The 15,197-nt window shown below is 33.4% G+C and overlaps 2 protein-coding genes across 8 annotated transcripts; both read left to right on the forward strand.

Moving 5' to 3' along the window:
* The first annotated feature begins 382 nt into the window (after positions 1-382).
* Positions 383-6,977, forward strand: LOC110639043 (uncharacterized). 7 transcript variants are annotated; one of them, XM_058150935.1, is made up of 9 exons: positions 383-1,148; positions 1,727-1,811; positions 3,952-4,079; positions 4,225-4,352; positions 4,563-4,763; positions 4,852-4,986; positions 5,070-5,198; positions 5,389-5,651; positions 6,229-6,977. In XM_058150935.1, exons 4-9 carry the CDS (start codon positions 4,275-4,277, stop codon positions 6,296-6,298), a joined length of 876 nt encoding a protein of 291 aa, XP_058006918.1. In that variant the 5' UTR covers positions 383-1,148; positions 1,727-1,811; positions 3,952-4,079; positions 4,225-4,274; the 3' UTR covers positions 6,299-6,977. The 7 variants fall into 7 exon arrangements, with proteins under 7 accessions (XP_058006918.1, XP_021645510.2, XP_058006915.1 ...); XM_021789818.2 differs by having other exon boundaries at positions 5,389-5,637; XM_058150932.1 differs by lacking the exon at positions 1,727-1,811 and having other exon boundaries at positions 5,389-5,637.
* A 908-nt stretch (positions 6,978-7,885) lies between these two features.
* Positions 7,886-14,837, forward strand: LOC110639022 (peptidyl-prolyl cis-trans isomerase FKBP42). Its single transcript, XM_021789782.2, has 8 exons — positions 7,886-8,036; positions 8,421-8,483; positions 9,278-9,460; positions 10,406-10,495; positions 10,978-11,162; positions 11,282-11,404; positions 11,512-11,664; positions 14,315-14,837. Exons 2-8 carry the CDS (start codon positions 8,447-8,449, stop codon positions 14,648-14,650), a joined length of 1,107 nt encoding a protein of 368 aa, XP_021645474.2. The 5' UTR covers positions 7,886-8,036; positions 8,421-8,446; the 3' UTR covers positions 14,651-14,837.
* The last annotated feature ends 360 nt before the right edge of the window (positions 14,838-15,197 follow it).

Genomic DNA, 15,197 nt, shown 5'->3' on the forward strand with positions numbered 1-15,197 from the left:
ATTACAAGGGTCAAAATTTTAAAATTATTATTTTTACAACTCAAATATTTAATAAATATTTTGTAAATAATATTTTTAATAATAGTTTAAATAATAATAATAATAATAATAATAATAATAATAATAAACAATCCAAACTCATATTGCAATTCATTTTACATATAATGAAAATAATAATAATAATAATAAAATAAATTTAAGAAAAACATAATTCAAAATTTCTTTAGCTTTGGTTAGGCAATGGATGATCATGATTGGTCCACTTATGGTCCCACAGCTTTTTTGAGCCCTCCTCCCTCCTTCCTCCCCTCCATTGCTGCTGGTTATGCTGCTTCTCTGTCATACCCTGTTTTATAATAATAATAATAAAAAATGGAAATGGAAATGGGGATGGGAAGGGGAGTGGAGAATTGGAAACGGAGGAGAGGTAATTGCAGCAGTTGACCAACCCTTCAATTTCTAGCCAAATCCCATCCTTACCAACAACTTTTCATCTCTAACAGCAGCCCTATGATGGAAGAAACCGGTCACCATTTTCTCCTCTTTACAGAACGCAAGAGAAGGAGAAAGAGGAGCCACAACTGCTCTCAACGATCCAGCAATTTCTTGTGAGAATTTCACCCACTCTTAGTGATTTTGGTCTATTTGAGGCTGCAACAACCACTCCTAAACTCCCTTACTGTTTCAATTAGAGTTGATTTCATCCTTTTCAACCAAACAGCAAAATAGAAACAGGAAATAGAAGAGCTGTTGTTGCTGTCCCTCTTGGATTTTGGCATTTTCATTGCCGTTAGAACCAACCAGCAACATCCCTGGCCTCCTTCAACTGTTACTGAATCCTCCCGTTACCCCATTCAAAGCTAGCAGTTGAATAAAAGGGTAGTTGATTGAGATTTCCTCCCTTGATTAAGTTTTTAGTCCAACCAAGACCAATAATCAAACCCACTTCATCTCCTAGTCCCAACAAGTTCTAACTTGAAATTGGTTAAGCTGAAATTGTGTTATCTAAGTATGAAAGAAGGTAAAGGGAGAGGGAAATATTGGTACATGAGTGACATAGGGTGGTAGCAAGAAGGCAGCATGTGATGGCCATCCCAAGTTCTTCTGTTCTTCTGTTTTCAGTATTCGTCGGCTGCAATTGGTGTTGGGTAAGTGATATCTTGTTGTAGTTTTCCTCTTTGATGTTAAATTAAATGCCAATCTATTTTCATGTAAATGTAAAATTTGTTGGCTATATAGTATGAGTGAACTCTCTTCAATTTTCATATTGGGAATAAGAACTTAATTAATACAAATGAATGTACATATCTTCCTATGTAAAATCGATGAACTTTGTTTTGAAATATGATATCTCATTTTGTGTTAAGAATGAGAGGACAATTGGAAATTTTGATCATCACAGATAGCCCATGGAATTGTAATTTTGAAAGGAAAAGAAAGGAATATTAAAATGAAATGTATGGGGGTGTATAAAAGGGAGAATAGGTTGGAAGAATTTATATAATTATACAGGCCTTGGATGGGTTTTATATTAGATTATGTCGCGCTATTATTGAGACTCCTTGAAGCTTTGTAAAACTGGGGGAATGCCCAGCTTATGCCGGAATGTTGCCAGAATTTCTTTAGAACTTTTAGGATACAATTCTCGCATATTAGGCACCTTGATAGCATTTCAGAATTATTGCTTCGTTCCTAAACTCCAATTTCTTGCTATAATTTTCGGTAGGAAATCCTACTCCAGATGTAGGTTCTAGGGGCATCTTTGTTGGTTAGATCGTTCCCCTTCAATTTATCTTTGTCTCCAATACCAGGTGAGTGGATAAATATTAAACATTGATAATTTTTATTCAATGTATATTAATATATGTTAATTTTTTTTTAATGCAAAAATGGGAATGAATAATGGTAGTTATGTGTTTATTTATTAAATGAAATGAGATTTAGAATCACAGCTGAATAAATGATGGAATACACTCAATATATGCACTGAATAGATAGCACATCGATGACGGGTGATATAATTTAAGCTCAGCTTATATTTATACTGTCTTTTGGACAACGCTTGATATACACATAGATATCAGGTGGTCACCCTTTAGGGCGTATATCAGGTGTTCACCCTTTGGGGGTAGCTCTGCACATGTGTATGACCAGTATTTTTATTGCTCATGGGTCGGTAGTGTCATCATAGAGCCCAAGATGCCAGCATTACTCTTAGGCTGTCAGAGTTTATTATATGCACTTGAGATGCTAGCATTATCTGCAGGAAACATATTGCGAGTGAATGAGTATATTATAGATTTTATGTTAATTCAAAAACTTTAATTCAACAATATTTTTACATCATAAATTTTTATTTTAGCTCAGTACATGATTTGGATTAAATGATATTTATTCAGCTGACTTATTTAAGCATAGTAAAAATGGTACTATTAAGTACCAAAACTTTATCTGTTTTCCCTTTGTTATTTATTTATGCTTATAGTTTTATTTTTAACATTTCAGATTTTTTTGGTGATCCCAGTTCTAGCAATGCTTGTTTTCATAGCTTGTCTTCTCTTCGCTTTGTCAAGTCTAGTGGAAGTCAGGCCAACCTACTTCATGGGTGAACTACGATTTTTTTTTTTTTGGGACTATTTTGTATATGTATGTTTAGGGTAATTTAGGATTGATTATTGGGTTGTATATATATTCTTTTTAATCTTGATATTCTTGGTCGGTTGATAGCCATTCTTGGTAAATTTGACAATCTTGGTAAACTTGATAGTTATATTAGATGCATGCTACTCACAACTGTGTTTTCAGCAGGTTATCTTAGATTTAATAAGTCATCTTTTCAATGGAAACTTTTTTAGTTTCTCGAGTTTCATTCGTCTCTATAGTTTACGGATGGATGTTACATTTAGTGGTATCAGAGCTTAGGTTATAGGTTCTGTGGACTCTTCTAGTGTTGCAATTGTTGTAAGTTTGATGTTTCATTTTTTATTGTTGTTAACATTGTCAATTGTTAAATGTTGGCCGACCTCGTAGGGATATCCCATTAGTTGAGATCTCATAGGGCTCCTTAGATGTTTCTGCTTCTCATGGTCTTAGTTTTCTGCAAACTAGAGTTTGTACCTTGAATTACCCACTTACTTGCTTCCCTCCTACCCATTTAGTCTCCTGAATGCAAGCAATATTCACCCTTCTCCTTTTCAAGGTATCCACAAGCTCCATTAATTTTCTTATAAGTGATCCAACATTCCAAGTATAAACCATGATCCTCCTCCTATCCTGTTCCTTCCTAATTGGTCTCCTTTTATGATATCTTTTATTGTTTTCTATATCTATCTTGTATTCTATTTCATTATCTGTTTTACTATCTGTCCTATGGACTAACTTTTTTACCTACACCCGTCCATAATATGGGAACCCTTGGTCATTTAACACCACACCCGGGAGCTTGTATGGCGCGTCGCTTTCGGTGAACGCCCTATACCCTTGCATATTTCTCACTACACCAGGGCTTCGCTGTAGCGTGTCGTAAGTTGAGGACGCCCCAATGTTTATATCATTTGAATCTATATCATAAGGTGTGACGAAATTTTTACGCTGGTCATCACCTACCGCAACCCTTCTCCTTTATCCGGGTTTGGGACCGGCTATGCGCAAACTACTTAGGCGGAGTTAAAGCAAAGATCTTCATGAGAGATAAATGGCTTGACATGCTTAATGGGCATGGCTGACACTTTGCTTGTTATCCATTTTGGCTGTCAGGGGATTTAGTTGTGTTCCAACCTGATAGGTTGTGTGTGTCAAAAATAATTTCTTCTGACAAGGATGAACTCAAGAATTTGTTTTTTTTTTTTCCTTTTTTTTTCTTTTTTTCTTAACCTGTGTTTTTGTATCTAATTCTATTACTCTACAATGAAACTGATTGCAGCCTGTCATAATTCTCCTTTGCATTTGCAGGGCCACTATAAACATCACGTCACCGATCTCTCTTTACATTGGCAACATCTATGATTATCTTTTCATCAAAAGCCGTCAACATTCGGCCTCTTGTTTCTTGTGCTAAAGCTACAATTACAGATAAAACAGTAGGTTTACTAGTATTTAGTGGGCCTTGTTTTACTTGTTTTATTATACCACTTAAAGTGGGATTATCTTCACTCTGATATTTAAGCCAATACTATCACATAGGCCAATACTATCACCTGTCATAATTCTCCTTTGCATTTGCAGGGCCACTATAAACATCACGTCACCGATCTCTCTTTACATTGGCAACATCTATGATTATCTTTTCATCAAAAGCCGTCAACATTCGGCCTCTTGTTTCTTGTGCTAGAGCTACAATTACAGATAAAACAGTAGGTTTACTAGTATTTAGTAGGCCTTGTTTTACTTGTTTTATTATACCAATTAAGTGGGATTATCTTCACTCTGATATTTAGGCTAATACTATCACATAGGAAACTTGAAATTTTTTTTGTCCTTAATTTCTTTGGTTGTATACTTTTTAAGTTCTGAAATAGTGCATATTTCTTAATAATCTTTATACTCATACCACTTCTCATCAGGTTGATTCATTTCTACAATTGGTCGATGAGTGCAAGTTGCAGGCTGTTAAAAACCAACTGGACCATCCAAGAAAAGTTTATGGATCTAAAGAAGATAATGAGGATGCTCTAAATTCACTTTCAGCCATAGAAATAACAGAAAGTCAATCAAAAGAATCATTTGCTACCATGATAGCAAAGTTTATGGGAACATCATCAAATGTAATCTTCATTTACATTCTCTTAATTTAAAGCATTAGTGTTTTGCCATTTATATGACTACAGTACTGATACTATAGATTTTGAACAGCAAGATTCTGCCATAAGAGAAGAGTTGCTTAAAGATTTTGTACCAGATGATGTATGCCCACTGGGAGTTGATTTATTCATGGAGATGCCAGGGGAAAAGTCTGAGCCAGTATCAGAAGACAAATATTCTGAGAAGGTAAATAATTTCTTTAATTTTTAGCTCCTTTTTTCCTCTTTTTATTGAACTTCAGACCTATGTACATAATGGCATGAATGCAGACCGAGCCCCCACTATTCACAATAGATGAGAGTCCTGTACCTAGTACATCTGAAGGTCAGAAAGATCCTGGCGATCAGCTGGCATTCGAATCTACTCCGCTTCTGAGTGTTGGTGAACTTTTAAATGCAGTAAGTTCTTCTTCATTGTTCATATTTACAATGATAAAGATACAGATACATGCATGTAAGTGGATACATTGCTGAGTGACTTCCCTAAATGGAATTTGCATATGTTGATTAGGTGATTTCATTGTTGATGTTATTGTTATCTTCCCTCTACATTAAATCTATTTCTGATTAAGATGTTATGCATGCACAGGTTTCTGAAACAACACATCGAGTTGGAAGATTTTCTGTCTCGACCCCACCTGACTTGCCTTACATGGAAATGGCTGGGCATTGTGAGGCCCTTTCGGTGGTGGGAAAGCAGAAAAAGATGTCTGCTTTAATGAATTCTCAACAAAGTTTGATTAGAATATCTGCTGATGAACATAACCAAGCAATGCCAATGCTGACCTGTGAACATAACCAAGCAATGCAGATGTCATCCAATTTTCACTTTCAGCAGGTTTTCTTTATATGGTCGTATATTTATTATTTAAGCATCTTGTTTTTCATTAAAAATATCTGAAAAACATTTGAAACAGTTTGAATCCTAAAGATGTGAAATTTATGAACTTAAAAATTCAGCTCCAAATATTGCCATTGACAATTCACGAGCAGGCTTTAAAGATAGGTACCTGAGACTTTATTGGCACTGAGTATGGTAATACACTTAGCTGTTTGGACTGGTTGGTAGGCTGTAGGGCTTCCCAACTTTTAAGTGAACCTTTTACCGTTCAATTTTTCAAAAATATCTAACCACCATTTTTTTGGAACTAGCCATTGCCAATTCCATATAATTTCTTAAATTCATTATTCACACCTTTGAAAACTGTTATAAATGGTTCTCCTATCAAATCAAATAGCTGTAAATATTATTTGATCAACTATTCAATTCACAAACAGCTCACAAAAATGTCATTATTGAATCTTTAGTCTTGTTGACACCACGTGCTAGAATTTCATATTAAAATCATGATGTTCTTTTGAAATTATATTCTGCTGCATTCATGTGATTTCGTCGATGTGATCTGATTGTGACATTCTGGAAATGCAGTGTGGAAACCCATTCCTTGACCAAAATTTTGGTCCTGGTTCACTCAATCCATCTACTCCTGCTGCTCTAGTGCTTTGTGCAACTGAGTATCAGCATCTTCAGCACTTTAAGTTACCAGCTTATAGTCCTTATGATAACTTCCTAAAGGCTGCTGGTTGTTGATGCTGCAAGGACAAGAGCAGCTCTCATGAGGTTCAAACTGTTTATCAGAGTTAGGAACTCTGAGTGGTACGCTGAGGGTAACAAAGGCTTTAGTGCTCCTTGTTGCCACTGTTTTTTGGAATCTTAGCATAAGGAAATCAACTACTGATGGATCAGCAATTCAGCATTGCCATTTCGTTTTGATATCAGTTAGGAGTGAAGCTCAAATTCTATGGAGGAGTAAAGAATGAAGCTCTGGTAGCACATTGGAGACAGAAATTTGGAGTTCTTTTCCTGCTGTGTTGAAATCTTAGCATACAGGTACTAGCAACTATTGATGGATCAGTGATATTATGTTGGTTTTCGCCATTGATTAAGGGGTTGTCAGTTTGAACATCTGATAGACTGATACCTTCATTCATTTATCTTCCTTCTTTGAAGGGGAGGGCTTTGTCCTTTCCCTTCTTTTCTGCCCTTTGATTAACTTGCGTATGTAATGAAATTTTTGAGTGCTCATTGGCATTGTTCTCCTCTGGATGCTCCAAGGAGCTTGTATAGTAACATATTTTTGGTAGAAATGAAGTTTGTAGAGTTTGGATTTTCTGTAACTGGAAGTATTTTCTGTTAAGTAAACTCCAACGATTTCATAACTATTTTTCTAGCACCAGAATGTTTCAGGGTTTCAGTGAATATCCTTAAATATTTAATATAATGCCATGGTGAAATTCATTTAAAGATATATACTAGATTGCTTAAAGAGTAGGCAATAATTTATTAATTTTCCAATACACTTTGATAAAGATTGAAGATTGGAATTCCTTGCACTTGTAGAAATGAAATGATTTTTGATATTCAAAATAAAAAAAAATTAAAATTAAAAATAAAAAGTGTACCAATTGGAAAAAAGAAAAGGGTGAAGCGATTCCAATGTGATGCACGTGTTTCCCTTATTATAACTCCCATCTTTACAAGAGAACAAAATTAAAAAATATTAATATGTAATTAAGTATATTCATTAATATTTTTTTCTTTTTTCTTATTGGTTGTTAATATTTAAAAAATGACATGTAAACAATTAAGTTTTAAATTAAATAAACCTTTGTATTTTTCATTAGATTAAATAAATCTACATTTAATAAAATGTTATTTTTTAGTAATAAATATTATTTTTTTAATTTTAAATAACTTAAAATCTATTTTACAGATTGAATAAGTTTATTAATAAAATTCATTATTTTTATTTTTAATTAAATAATATGAAAATTGATAAAAATAAAAAAAAATTATTTAATGAGAAACTTTAATTTTAAAATTTAAATTAATGCAATGAATGAAAGAGAGTTAAACCTTGCAAATAAATTTAAAATTAATAAAATTTAAAAATAAATATTTTTATTTAATTTATATAATTTGTTTTAAATTATAAAATAAAACTTAAATTAATAATAATAAAAATTATGGCTAGTCTTTCTCTTAAAATTTTCTTTAAAAACTAATCCAAAATTAATTAAGTAATTAATCCCTCGTCGTTCTCTTTCTAGAATCTTCTTCGATCGTTACAAAACAAACACATTCGTTTACTCTCTCTCTCTCTCGCTCTCTCTCTCTAAAGTCTCTACCATTAACTGTCTCTCCAAGAAGCTCTCCAGGCTCCAGATCCTATCTATGTAAGTAACTCAATGATGCCTCTTTTCACTTTCTGTTTGTCTTCAGAGAAAATTTTGAATGAAGAAGGTTTCCTGCTTTCATGTTTGTATGCTTATTTTGATTGCTTGAGGTTTGAAGAAGTGAGAGTCTACTCTCAGAGTGGTGAAAGTACTGTAATCTTTCGTTTTTGTCAATTTAAGTAGGTTCAATTCTTTCTTTTTTTGGGTCTCTTCCTACGGCCATTTTTTTCTCGGTAACCAAACAGAATGAATGTTAACGAATGTGCTTTGATGTTGATCGTAGTTGTTGTATCATTTCAACCTCTGACACTGCAGTTTTATTTAGTAATTGAGTACCGATTGATTATTTTATGTAGTAATTGGAGTTTCATTGTTTGGATGCAGAATTGAAGTTGAAGTTATTCTGAGTAATGGAGGTTGCTCAACAGCAGCAAAGTGAACCGATCGGTAATATTTTGTTTTTATTATGAACTTCTTAATAAAATATATGCATATGTGTGCAAGGAGTAATTGAAGTTATTTAGCAATGATCAGTATGAATAAGGATTCTCAGCTATTTTGTTTATCACATTTAATGCGATGTAGTTGGATAATGCAAGCTCAATTTGATGAGGCAATTTGATTGGGGAACAAATTGGAATGTATTAGGGAGCTGTATTTTTATCCATATGCAGAAAGTTTTAATTGGTGTTAATGATTTAAGGCTTACTAAACTGTAGAAGTAGAAGAGGTGATTGGCTTCATAAACCTGATTATACTAATTGTATTTTAGAAATGTATATTTAACATGTGCTTGGAGAGCTTTCAATGTAACTTTCTTGTTGAATTCTCTTGCAAATTTGTCCTTGTGATCAATTCTCAAGCCAATTTACTTTGGATAATGTTACTTTTGTAATGTATTTTTTTTTTGCATGAATCTTCAGCTGTTGCTCCAATGGCTAAGATTCACAAGCACACAAAGCTTGTATGTGCTGAATTGTTTCCATCTGCTATTTGATCTGAATTGTATGATGAATTTCATGCTAACTTCCTCTCCACATGTCAGTTATTTTCCTTAAAAATAAGGTGAATGATGTAATTACCTCTATGTGGCAGTGAAATAAGACACATAACCTTCTTAAATTATTTTCTTCGTTTTTCCCCATAATCATATTTTAGGGTAAAAGCAACATTGGCTTTTGTCCCTCTTTAGTTGAATCGCATGATACTCAATACTTGTTCATATCCTGTACTCATTGCAGGCCAAGAAGATGAAAATGAAATAGTTACTGAAAATGCTGCTTTTGTGCATGGTGATCCTCCTCAAGTTGGTGATGGTCCCCCAAAAGTTGATTCTGAGGTGGAAGTCCTACATGAGAAGGTCACAAAACAAATCATTAAGGAAGGACATGGTCAGAAGCCATCCAAATATTCAACATGCTTCTGTAAGTACCACACAGCATTAAGAATTAAGATTCTGCCATTTACTTTTAGGTGACAACTTGTGTACATGAATTTGACAAACTAGGAATTCTTTTATCCCCAGCTAATGGGTGGTAAAGGGATGCAATCATACCATTGTATTGCTAGACTTAATATTTGGCTATGTTTTATGATAGGCATTTTCATGAATTGATGATGTTTCCATGTCATGTTATCAAGATTCTTTTTTGAATTTGAACCAGATTCCCTTCATAAATTGTTCTTTTTCTAAGGGTTTGCGAAGATTTCTTTTCTTATTTCTTGCATGATTAAGAAGCCGTTTGTCTTGCTTATCACATTTCTTTCATAATGTCGAAATTTTGTAGATATTTCTTTGAGAGCGTTATGCATTTAGTAAAATAGCCATCTCATTTTTAGATGGTGTTGAATGAGCATGACAAGTTCTTGTTGTTGGTTGTTTCTGAATGTAGGATGCTCCTATTTTGGCAATATCTACACTTATTTTGAAGTGTGCAACATTTGTGCCCTTATTTATGTCAACAATAGGATGTTAGTGCTACAAGGTGAAGGGTCGAGGTGGTTGAAACAATTATGTATTTCTAGGGGGTATTAGTGTGATTCTAATTGGTTAGTGATCATATGAATAGAGTAGCTGGCAGTTCTTTGTGGTTGACTTCTTCTCTGACTTATCTGTTAAATTCAGAACATGTTAATTTTGTTTGTTTGTCTTCTTTCTTTCTCTTTTTTTTTAAAGGCTAGTGTGTTATATTTATGTTATCTTCTTGTGTGAAGTTCAGTGTGCTGTCTATGGGATAGTGATCCTTCCACCTATTTGCTATTTTTATGCATGCCTCTGTGTGTCATATACATGCACATTCTGTTTATATAATGTGGATTCTTCCATGTATTCTGGAACCTAAAAATCTGTAACTGCATGAGCACCATAGTACACTACAGAGCATGGACTGAAAGCACCCAGCACAAGTTTGAGGATACGTGGCATGAACAGCGACCTATTGAGATGATTATAGGAAAAGGTATATACCTATTTCATTCTTATTTTAATTATTGTTCTTTCAATAAAATTTATGTTTCTTCTTTCTTCAGAAAGCTGGAATGAAAACTTTAATCTATTTTGCTCTTGGTTTTAATTCTGCTCTTTATGTACTGTAACTGCCATCCATGGTCTTCTTGCACTCCATAACATTGAAGTAATTCTCTGTTACTTTCATCGTGATCAATACGGATGAATGGGAACCGAACTCACAAAATAGACCATCTGCTATTATATTTATGTGGATTTGATTGTGTTTAATTGACTCAAGCATGGGAGGGTTTCACAATGCTTGGAAAATTATCCTACAGGAATCTAATTTAAGAATCTAGTAATATGGTTTTGCATTGTTATTGATACATTATGTATTTTATATCCTTCTTAAGTTTGTAATAATATTGTTTTGTTGTTGCTGACTTGTTGTTGAATGCATAACTAAATATTGGGTGGTTATGAATGTGATAGAGAAGAAAGAAATGGCGGGTTTGGCTATTGGTGTGTCCAATATGAAGGCTGGTGAACGTGCCCTTCTGCATGTGGGCTCTGAATTAGGTTATGGTAAAGAGGGAAGCTTTTCTTTCCCAAATGTTCCACCCTCGGCAGATATAATATATGAAATCGAGCTTATTGGTTTTGATGAAACCAAAGAAGTAAGTTACAACCTAAATGATTCCTTTTGAAAACATTTCCAGATCTTCAGTGCTTTGAGTTAAAATCATATTGGCTTTATTCTTGCCAATGAAATGATCTATGGATGTGATGGTTTTAGGGGAAAGCTCGTGGTGACATGACTGCAGAAGAGAGGATTGGAGCAGCAGATCGAAGAAAAATGGATGGAAATGCTTTATTCAAAGAGGAGAAACTTGAGGAGGCCATGCAGCAATATGAAATGGTTAAACCTTGTGCCATTGAATAACAATTTTGCTTGGAGGTTGTTTTTATTCTCTTATTCTTTATGTTTTGTCCTTGATGAATTCTAGTGGATTGTCTTCATATCAGGCTGTTGCATATTTGGGGGATGACTTCATGTTCCAACTGTTTGGCAAATATAGAGACATGGCATTGGCAGTTAAGAATCCTTGCCACCTTAACATGGCAGCATGTTTGATAAAGCTTAAGCGCTATGAAGAAGCCATTGGGCAATGCAGTATTGTGAGTATAGTGGATCATCTTTTCTGTTTATGGTACGGTAGAGAAACACCTTCAACTTCCCTTCAATAAAACCGGCAAAACTAATCCCAGTCACAGCTCGCAGTATCTGACCATTTTGGTTTCTGTCCTTTTTTTAATATTTTTTTTAAACTTAAATTCAATTAACTAATTAGATCAAAATAATTTATTAATATATATTACATGTATAACAACAACAACAACATCAACAACAACTAAGCCTTAATCCCAAGCTAGTTGGGCTATATTACATGTATAAAAATGAATAAAAACATAACAATAATAATAATGATGATATTAAGTGATTCAAGCCTACTTTTAAGGCTAATTTTATGCTTCAATATATTGATTTTAAAAGTTTGACTTAATATGATTCCTATTTTCTCTCCCTTAATTTATGTTTATATATTTTGCTATATATGTATATACATATCAAATCATTATATTTTCTTCACATATTAAATCACAGATTAATCACTAAACAAATAAATTGTAAAAAAAAAAATAAAAGCAAACTATAGTACTAATAATATTATAAAATTAAATTTCAAATTACCTATATAATCTAATAATATTTGCAATGATAAGCCATAAAAGAAACATAATCCAATAATGTAAAAGTTCACTTTTATAATAAAAATTAGCTTTAAAGGACCATTTATTCAAAATAAAATTCAATTGTAATAATTTGATAAGTGTTTCAAATAACAAGAATTTAAAAAAAAAAATATTACAAAGGGTTATAGATACTTGCATTCCACATAGTGGTAATTACACTCCATTATTTTCTATTTTGTGCATGGCTATATTGCCCTTGTGCTGGCTAGACTTGGAATTTTTTTTTTATTTTAATAAATTGACCTTAAAACATTTTTCAGCACCTTGAATTTATCTTCTTTGATTTTCTTTCTCCATCATCACTTATCTTTTTATGCTCTCACAAACCACTAGTCCCTTTTTTCTCTCTTCTCTCTCTCTCTCTCTCTCTCTCTCTCTCTGTGTCTCTGTTTGGAAACTAAAAATTTGTAAGAATTCAATTCAATTTATTTCATTTTTTTTTGTCAATTCTCATATTTGGAAAAATAATAAGGAAAAGAATTCAATTCTTTTAAATTAAAAAAGAATTCATTTTACAAAAAATAAAAATCAGGCCAAAAGTTGTATGATTGTGTGAAATTCAATTTAATTATTTTCACATGAAGCCTTTTTGTCCTCCATTTTATTTTGAGAAAATTCTTACCTAAATCTAAGCGTATAACTTGATTTACACACCCAACCAATAAGAAATTAACGTACTATGATTTTAGATAAGACATACCATATTTTTTGATAGGATTGACCATAATTTTAAATGATGTGTCAATTCTATATTGGATGGGTATATATACCTGGTGTACGTCTTTCCCTTTCTTTTATGGCCTGCACTCAACTATTTGAATCATTTGTGAGCCTTTTCATAGTGTTTACTCTTTATTTTCAGGAATTATGTTTTCCCTCTGATATAGAAACAAGGTTTTTAAAAGTAAGGCTTTGGTTGCCCTATCTGAACTGAACTTCTAGCAAATTTGTATCAATGGGCACAAATACAATGTCTCTATCTCTTTGTAGAGTGTAAATGAACAGAGAATCAAGACTACTTATAAATTTTCTATCATGACTGCTAGAATAACTACAATCAACTCAGCTCCTGAATCTTGTAGTCTTTTATTTTGCTTAAAAAATGATGCAGTTTGACACTGCATCTCCTCTAATTCATCCAGCAAAGACCTGACCCACATAACCATGTCGCCAAACCAATTGCAACCTCCTTGCCATCCACTGATCTTTGAAAAATAGAAGGATATTTTATCAAAACTATCACTCACGAGTTTTCTTAATGTTTTGTTGTTTTGATAATTGGTAACAAGGTTATTATAGTCCATATGAAGAATAAAAAAGGATAGTGGAGTGCAATTATTGCTACCCATTGCAAAGATATAGTGAGGTCGAGTTACTAAATAAATTATAAATAAAAATAATTATATTTATTAAAATATAAAAAATATATAATTCGATCAGTTAACCTAACTGAAAATAAAAACCAGTTCAAAAAACCAAATCAAAACTGAATTTACCGGTTCAATTTACTACCCTTTTCGGTTCAGTTTTACTGGTTTACAATTGGCAGACTGCATTTTCGGTTTTGTGTCCTCACCCTTAGTTCTGATAGGGTGCTAAAATCTTGAGGGCATAGTTTTTAGCTGGTCTAGAATTCTGGTATATGTTCTGCAGCCTGCAGGAGGCCTTTTTAGATCCTAGAGATTGAAATGTGGGTGTTCCCATAATTTTTAGCTAGTTGCCAAGAAAAAAATTGCATTGACTTTGTCACCATCAAGGCGTCAACCTGATTCTGAAGATGTATAGAAGTTCTTGTGATCCAAAAGAGAAATTTTGTTCATCAGAAGCAACTTACGATACCATGGACCTACTTAAAAAACAGTTTTGCTTTTTAAGAGTGAAAGTATGAAATGATTCAACAGTGAAACGGGGTTTGCGTCATACTGGATTTTTTATGTTGTTCTTCTGCTTTGATGTTAAGTCAGGCAATTTGTCAGTTGTCAATTAACTATTTAATCCTTTAATGGATTCCCAGGTATTAGGAGAGGATGAAAACAATGTCAAAGCATTGTTCAGAAGAGGAAAGGCTAGAGCAGAACTTGGGCAAACAGATGCTGCCCGTGAAGATTTTCAGAAGGCACGTAAATATGCACCTGAAGACAAGGCAATTGCAAGGGAGCTGCGTTTAATTGCTCAACATGAGAAGGCTGTATATCAAAAACAAAAGGAGATATACAAGGGAATTTTCGGACCAGCCCCACAGCCAAAACCTAGGCAAAACCGCCTTTGGCAGTGCTTAATTATCATGTGGCAATGGCTGCTGTCAATATTCTACCGCCTCTTCAAGCGTGAAGGGCACAAATCTGACTAGTTAATGAGTTCAAATTGACAGAAGAATGTACTAAAAAGAAACTGATGATCTGAATGCCAATGGTGTCAATGACCTTATTTTTCGTGTCCCATTGAATTTATTCTCCTCTGTGCCTGGATGTGTCTGAACTTTCAAGTTTGTGAAAAATGGTTGTTAATTTATTAGATTTGAAGATAAAACTGATCAATATGTGAATTAAATCCATAAAGTTAGCTCTTACTTTTCATTTCTGTTTGCTCTTTGGGTTTTATTTGCTTGCTTTGGTACAATCTGTACAAATATCTTGATTCTTTCAGGAGCTTTTCTCAAGATGGACAATATTCACAAATATTAACATTACAGTCTTTTTGTTTTGGAACTTTCCTAGGAAAAGAACTAAAGTTCAATCCAAGAAAATTCCAAAAAGAAGAAAAATTCAAGCAGCTAAATAACATCATTTCAGGAGACATCCCTAGTCACCATTACCCAGATGCAGAAGTTATCATGTTTACAGCTATCTACCATGGTTGCTTGAGCATGGATGTCCAAGCACAATAAGCACAAACAA

The sequence above is a fragment of the Hevea brasiliensis genome, chromosome 8, assembly GCF_030052815.1.
Source record: "Hevea brasiliensis isolate MT/VB/25A 57/8 chromosome 8, ASM3005281v1, whole genome shotgun sequence".
In the NCBI taxonomy this organism is placed as follows: domain Eukaryota; kingdom Viridiplantae; phylum Streptophyta; class Magnoliopsida; order Malpighiales; family Euphorbiaceae; genus Hevea; species Hevea brasiliensis.

What these genes read in the sequence shown, in the direction of transcription:
- LOC110639043 (XM_021789818.2), top strand. Translation starts at nt 4,275, where the DNA reads ATGATTATCTTTTCATCAAAAGCCGTCAACATTCGGCCTCTTGTTTCT. An exon ending in AAGACAAATATTCTGAGAAG is followed by an intron (nt 4,987 to 5,069) that starts GTAAATAATTTC and finishes GCATGAATGCAG; the next exon opens with ACCGAGCCCCCACTATTCAC. An exon ending in CCAATTTTCACTTTCAGCAG is followed by an intron (nt 5,638 to 6,228) that starts GTTTTCTTTATA and finishes CTGGAAATGCAG; the next exon opens with TGTGGAAACCCATTCCTTGA.
- LOC110639022 (XM_021789782.2), top strand. Translation starts at nt 8,447, where the DNA reads ATGGAGGTTGCTCAACAGCAGCAAAGTGAACCGATCG. An exon ending in GCAGCAAAGTGAACCGATCG is followed by an intron (nt 8,484 to 9,277) that starts GTAATATTTTGT and finishes TACTCATTGCAG; the next exon opens with GCCAAGAAGATGAAAATGAA. An exon ending in CAAATATTCAACATGCTTCT is followed by an intron (nt 9,461 to 10,405) that starts GTAAGTACCACA and finishes TGAGCACCATAG; the next exon opens with TACACTACAGAGCATGGACT.